We start from the raw sequence: 7364 nt of genomic DNA on the forward strand, positions 1-7364 counted from the left end.
AGAGCGGCGCCACCACCACCAGACACACCACAGAGCACCCCATGCAGTGCATCTTAACCCGGGTCGACTTCGGTAGGTGGACCGGACGCCGTTTGTGCCTGTGTGTCGCCGTGTTTGTCTGTCCCGCGGGCGACTGGCGGCTCCAGACTCTGTCCAAAACCTCCCAGATTCTCCTTTTACCTCCTCGAGGCTCCTTTTAGAGGAGGCGGGAGCGCCTGGATAGTTTTAAATGTGGGAAAGACTCCCAATCGGATCATCTGAGGTAACGTTGTTTGGTGGCATCGATGTGCCTGCAGCAGTGGGAAAATCTCTTACTGTGTGTGTGTGTGTGTGTGTGTGTGTGTGTTATCTTTTGTTGGCTCCTGCTTTTGTTTTCAGCCTGGAATCCTGCAGCCAAGTGGTTTTACAGTAACTGATGTGACCCAGGACTTTACGTGTCTGGGCTCCATTTATCCCTAATAAAACATTTTTATTGGCATCAGCAGCCCGCAGGATAAAGATATTTCGGTCCTGCCCAGATCTTATTAACTGTAAGTCCATTTAATCTCAGTCACGGGCGGCGCCGCTGTTTTAGCTTCATTCAGCTGTGCTGCTTTCCTCTCTGTCCCAACATGATGCTGTCTGGTCCAGGACTCGCTACTCCCCTGTTCACCCCCCCCCACTTCTCTCCCCAGACCTGTACTACGGGGGTGAGGCCTTCTCAGTGGAGCAGCCCCAGGCCTTCACCTGCCCCTACTGTGGCAGGATGGGCTACACAGAGATGTCCCTGCAGGAGCACGTGGCAGCAGATCACACCGAGACCTCCACAGAAGTGGTGCGTTCCTGTCCCCCCCCCCCCTCCCCCAAACTGCCCTGTTCTGCACAATCTGCCCCGATTCACAGGTTCACTGTCCCCCCCCCCCTCCTCCCAGATCTGCCCCATATGTGCGGCGCTGCCCGGCGGAGACCCGAACCATGTGACCGACGACTTCGCTGCTCATCTCACACTTGAACACAGAGCGCCCCGAGACCTGATATCCTCCCCACACGCTCGCGTCCAGGTCGTTCTTTGATCTCTTTTGATGTTTCCGGTGGTTAGTTGCTGTAGTACCTATAGAGCGGTTCCCCCTCGTCACCAACAGCTGGAGGATGGGATGGATCACAGGAGCCAGTGACAGGTGATGTGATCGGTCAGTGGGATCCAGCTCGTTTTCTGCTGGTTTCGTCGGTTGTGGCGAGCGAGGAGTCGGTTTCCTTCAGAAGCCTCGTCCAGCTCGCATAAATATCCAGGCGTCTGCCGCATGTAAAGGTTGTGTAACGGTCGGGAGGCACGAATTTGTACATTTTCCAGATTTTCCAATAGATTCTAAAGTTAGAAATGAACTCTCGGGAGTTAAAAAAAAAAAAAAAAAAGCAACCTTGAGATCAGGATCAGGTGCGTTCTTTAACTGAGAGCTTCACGACGAGTCCAGCGGGGTTCGACACGTGAGGAGGATGTTCCACCCCGGCCGGGGGCTGGGGGGTCCACGGGCCCGGAGGTCCAACATGCACTTCACCAGCAGCACCACAGGGGGGCTCTCTGGCAGCCAGAGCTCCTCACAGAGCTCCAACTACACCAGAGAGGCCATGGACCCCATAGCAGGTCAGTGTGACAACCCCCCCCCTACACACACACACACACACACACAGACACAGACACACACACACACACACACAGTGTTTTGAACAACTGCTTGTTTGCCAGCAGAGTCGTTGCTGTGGCGATTCCTTGTTGGTCCCGTCCCCGGTTTAATCCGGTTCAGCGCTTGGCATTTGCCATGTCAGCTCCAGCTGTGCCATAATGAGGGTCCCTGTTCAAAAACAGCACCCACTTCCTCTGATGACCCTGTTTGTTCCCTTTTCGGTTCATAGCTCTGCAGTTTAGGGTGGGGGGGGGGATCACAGTTTAACTCCTGTAAATAGTTCTGACACCACGGATCAAAGCGGCCCAGACGTGATTTGATGTTTGCTTTGCTGCCACTTTAACGGAAGCCTCTCCCTCCCTCCCTCCCTCCCCCCCCCCCCCCCCTCCAGAGCTGCTGTCCCAGTTGTCGGGGGTGCGGCGTTCCGCGGGGGGCCAGCTCAGCTCGGGCCCCTCGGCCTCTCAGCTGCAGCAGCTTCAGATGCAGCTCCAGTTGGAGCGCCAGCAGGCCCAGGCGGCGCGTCAGCAGCTGGAGACGGCGCGCAACGCCACCCGGGGGAGCGGCCGGGCCAACGCCATCCTCAACGCCAACTCGGTGCCGCCAAACCCCAACCCCAGCATCAATCACAACACCAACGCCAGTCCCAACCCGGGCCCAGCAGAGTCCAGCACACAGCACAACTCCCACAGCTCCCAGTTTCTCCTCAGCAGGTGGGGCTAAAGAGGACTTGATTCTGTCCTGTTGCCTGGCAACCAAACATCTCTCTCTCAGGCTTGACGGTGTTGTTGTGCCGCTCTGTCTCCTCAGGCTGAGCGAACCGCGGTTGTCCGAGGCGGAGAGGCAGGCGTGCGAGGCCAAGTGGGCCGACCGGAGCCTGTTCGTGACGGAACTGCTGCTCTCCACGCTGCTGCCCAACGAGGACGCCGCCGCCTCCTCCTCCGAGGACGAAGACGACTGCCACGGCTCTTTGCGGCACTTCGCCGACTTCAAGGCCATGGGCTGCGTTGAGGTCATGACCCTGGACGTGGCCCTGGAGAACCTCAACCTCAAGGAGACGACCCCGACCGTCAAAACGACAAAAACGACGCCCAAGTCGGCCCCGGCGAAGAAAGAGCCCCCGGCCCCGCCCCTTTGATGATACGGCCGCCCCCCCTCCCTCTAAACCGCCATTGTGACTGGCCGACTGTTGGATCGGCCCAAACGCCAATGGAAGACGAAACAGACTGCGGTTCTTTTCGGCTGTTTTAATTTCTTTTCCAGTGATTGTCATTTCAGCTCCGTCTCCCCCCCACTCGACCTTGTGTTTATTACGTTGTGTACATCGAGTAAAAGTAGTGAGACGAGCGAATGTGCGAGCGAGCGGCGCGGGTGTGCGCGCGCGCGAGAGAAAACTATATAAATATATTACAGAAGAATCTATATGGACGTCGCTAAACAATCCCCCGTGACCTGTGTTTCCTCTAGCGGACGAGCAGAAGCGTAGTTAGCCATTTAGGAGACAAACACATCGCACGCCGGCGCCCCCCCGGCCCAACGCCGCCGTGTGTATTTATCGTTTTTGGAGTGCTCGGATGGTTGAACACAACTTAAGCATGAGCTTAAATCACCACGTGCCCATTTTTAAGTGCACACCGACGGGGGAGGTCCAGCTTCGGTCTCAGACCCCGCCCTCTTCCCGTGACGTCACCCATCTCGGGTCACGTGACCTTGCTTTATGGACCGCGGGCACCTTTCTGAATGGCGTCTCCAGAGTCCGTCTGCGTACACTACAGATCCTCCGCCTCCCGGGCGGAGGTCAACCCGCCCCTGACCTTTTCCAACGTGTGCCCCCCCCCCCCCGCTCTCTCACAAGACAGTCACTTCTTCTTCTGCTTCCCGTGATCTGAAATTAATCTCTCCATTACTCACCAATGCAAAGGTTATTTATCACGTGACTGGAAGGAGAGAGTTCCGCCGTTTCCCTCTTTACGCCTCCGACGCTACCTGAAGAAATGCAAATGTATGTTTTTTTTTCTTTGGCTTGGTGAACAGTTCAAATCACAGGGTAAACTTTTCCGTTTGGAGGATAATAAAAATGATTTGGATGGAAATGAACTAACCCAACACCACCAGCTGGTTTTGTTGTCGTTATTTTGCTGATATTTTGGTCGGAACAGGGGCAAACTCATTAGTAAAGGCTGCATCACATGGTAAGAGAAGGTCCAAGGTCCCGTCCGCTCCGTCTCTGAGTGGTAGGGATCTATTTTAAGTGGCTTCTGCTAATTAATTAGCAATAATTATATCAGCGAAGGAAATAGCTTCTTTTCACCATGGCAACAGCAGAAATATGTCGGCGTGAAAGATCTTTAGGAGACTTTAATCTTAAACAGCTCTTACTAAATTATATGTACGTCAGAAGATGTGAACATGATTTGTAAAGTTTTATCACAGAAATATACAATAATAAAGACTTGTTATCAATTTAAGGTTGATTTTCTAACCTACTTAACGCAGAAACATCTAGGACTTCAAACTCCAGAATGTCGTGTTGAGAGCAGCTTAGTTCAGCGTTACCATGGAGACAATGTAAAGCTCTGGCCTGACAGAAATGTGTGATGAAACAAAAAAAGACGACAGGACTCAGAGATGAATTCTTTGTAATTTTAATTCCCATTATTCAGTTTAAAAGCAGACAATTTTCTCCCACTAAAATCTTAAATAAAAACATTACAGTACAATATATGCAAATCAAAAGATCCGTAAAGATTTTGTCAAAGCAGGCTACGGTTTTGTTTTTCTTTATTTTATTGGTTTATTTTTACATCTTTGCTGGAGCGGACGGTTAAAGAGCAGTAAAACAGCAGAGAGACGACACACAGCTGAGAAGCCTGCAGGCCAGCAAAGGAGCACGTTCGACCACAAAACAGCATCACGACCCGCACCCTCCCACTAGAGGGCGCTGTCACACCAGGGCAGCTGGTTCTACTGACCACAGGACACGATCGCAGCCTTTCGACATTTGCATTGCACAGACGTGGCACGTGCTGCGATCGCAATCGGTTTAAAATGCGAATAGAACCTCCCTAAACGGCAGTGACGTCATCGTTCCTGGTTGATGACGTCGATCTTTTGATTTGTTTCTTTTCTCTGCGGCGGCGGGGGGGACGCAAAGGTTTGGACCGTACCGTTCTCACGAGTGGCTACAGGCGAGCCGAGACGGTCTGATCTGACCCATCCACTCACGAACGCGCGCCGATGAGGTCAGATGTGCTCGCCGCCGCCGCCACTTCCCCTCCCGTCCTGAGCCGCGCGTCCCTTTTTGGCCCGTCAGGACTGAGGATGCATGAATGAACACAAACACAAGAGCGTGCGTCACACAGGGGCCACGGGGAGGCCGAGCTTCGCCCACCGACAAGACAACAACTGTCACCACATATGGAGTTCGAGTTCTGATATTTTATCTGTCGGAGCACGTTTTTGGCATCGTTAGTGTCACTAACTAATAATCCCCTTTGATGTCTGCTTTCATGAGCGGAACCAGTGGTCAAAAGGGCTCAATTACAGCAAACAATGAATATTTAAAAGGCTCCCTGCTGCTCAATAGTCTGGGAATATTAAATTAGTGCCAAACCTTCTGATAGCTGTCAGGAAATAAGTTTGTTCTGTTGCTGGTGGCGTTAAAGTAAAGGGGGAAATAAGCAGCTGGAGTTTATTGCTTTTTTTAATTAGTTAATCACTTAGGAAATGGCAGCAATGTTCAAATTTTCCTCCGAATTAAAAGGTTCGACATCAAAATACAATTGTAAAGAAAGTCAACAATCCACTACGCGATTAATCCGAGACAGGGATGGTTGCCTGGCGATAAGGGCGGGTAACTGCAGCTGTGCGCAGCTGTGCTGAGGCCTCGTGCGTGAGAAAGCGCAGCTCTGCGCGGCCCGCTGCGGAGCCTGAGCCTCAGCGGTTCCACCGACCCGCTCTCGCAGCTCATGAAGCAGCAGGGAAACAAAATTACAAAGCGTTTTCAATCTAAACTCCCCCCCCCCCCCCCCCCCCCCCCCCCCCCCCCCCTCAAAAAAAAAAATAAAAATGGTCATTTAAAAATCTGATCTATTGGCAACTGACATATCAATCTATATGTTAGCAGAACCCACTGGGCCCCGGAGGTGTGGCACATGGCACCAGCGAGGCGGGAACGCCGAGACCGCGTTCCCTCCGTTCTTTATGCGGCACGTCCTCGCCCAGGTTCTAACTCAGATATGGTAGAAAAATATATAAATTTGATGATTTAGTCATTCTCTTCATTACTGAATTGCATCCACACGCGTAGCGTTACAGGGGGACAGGGGTCGCCACAGGCCTGACCTCTGCAACCCAAAACAAACAAAAAGAAAAGGTCATCGTGTGCACGCTCGCTCGCTCGCACTCTTTCTAGACACTTTAGGTTATTTTGTTTGTTTTTTTGTTTGCTCTTTACTTGCACTTAAACATGAATAGTTCGTCTTTCATTGGCATCATTAGGCAACGTTTTTCAGATACTCTACAATATGGTTACAATGTAAACACCACAGTACTTCATCGCTGGACTGTATCTGCACAGGTAAAACACAATGTTACAAGGCAAGTGGCTACTTAAGCATAGATTTTGTTCATGGGGGGGGCGGAAATAAAAAAAAAAAAAAAAACGGAAACACACCACGACCACACGAGGAAGTTGCACCCGCCGGCGACTCCTTTGTTCAAAACGAAACGCTTTGTTCAACTATGGAGGTCAGGCGACCCCCATAGAAAGCTGGTGATGATCAGTAACCCCCCCCCCCAATAACTGACTGGTCTGTCATGCCCCTAAACCCTGGTGGCCCCGCCATCGCCCCGACGAGCAGCACGACCAGGCCCCGACGCCACCATCGGCGTCCGATATGGCGAATAAAAGTGAGGTTTGGATGCGAGGAGGAGCCTCGAGCCCGAATGTGGGAGCTGGCGAGTCAACGCATGATGACGCAGACGTGCACGGACAATTCTGATTGGCTGGGAGCCTCCGATTTGAGGAGGCGACTCCGGTTATTGAACTTTGCGCACGATAAAAAGGCCAAAGAGGCGAAGCGGACGCGTTGCCTTCGGTACTTCTGTCAGGATGGTGGCCTTAATTTGAGAGATATGATTGAGTTTAAATCCTCCAGAAGATCCTATGATCCATCGGCACGTGCGGGTGTGCGTGTAATCCTGAACGAAACCCTGCCACTATGACACGCCCCCCCCCTCCGGCCTCAGTATTTACAGTACAAATTACACTATAGTACATCATTAAAAAATATGAGATCTCTAAAACCCTGTGGGAGCTCTTCCAATCTTTTCTATGGTTTTGGGTAGAGAACCAGAAGTGTAAGTGAGACCCCCCCCCCATCACCTCCGTCTGAGGCGTCCGTCCCGCTGAACCTGGACAGTGTGTTGACAGTGAGATGATGGACAGGTTGGCCGCTATTTTTTTTTTCTTCTCTCAACTTTAAAAAGCAAGCCGCAATACAGCAAATCACACTCAGGCCGATATAAGATTATTTACAGGCATCTGGAAACAACAACAAGCACTTGACTGCTGGTCACACCTGGAACTGCAGGCAGAGGGAGCGAAGCTTTACTACGGAATCGGCTCATTGTTTTCATTTGTTTGTCTCTTTTTTATTTTTCCTAAAATTTAGGGGAAAAATAACTGGGGTTTTTTTGTCCATC

The 7364-nt window shown here is 51.6% G+C and overlaps 1 protein-coding gene across 1 annotated transcript in view; it reads left to right on the top strand.

The window, feature by feature from the left end:
- Positions 1–3759, top strand: part of LOC101066156 (E3 ubiquitin-protein ligase KCMF1-like) — a 5059-nt gene extending 1300 nt beyond the window's left edge. Inside the window, exons 2-7 of the mRNA XM_003975022.3 lie at positions 1–72; positions 675–814; positions 912–1013; positions 1441–1621; positions 2053–2371; positions 2469–3759. The exon at positions 1–72 is cut by the window's left edge and continues 96 nt beyond it. Coding sequence (XP_003975071.1) covers positions 1–72; positions 675–814; positions 912–1013; positions 1441–1621; positions 2053–2371; positions 2469–2796 — 1142 coding nt within the window. The 3' untranslated portion in view covers positions 2797–3759. The remainder of the gene's footprint in view (positions 73–674; positions 815–911; positions 1014–1440; positions 1622–2052; positions 2372–2468) is intronic.
- Positions 3760–7364: the final 3605 nt, after the last annotated feature.

This window comes from Takifugu rubripes, chromosome 21 (genome assembly GCF_901000725.2).
Source record: "Takifugu rubripes chromosome 21, fTakRub1.2, whole genome shotgun sequence".
Lineage (NCBI taxonomy): Eukaryota > Metazoa > Chordata > Actinopteri > Tetraodontiformes > Tetraodontidae > Takifugu > Takifugu rubripes.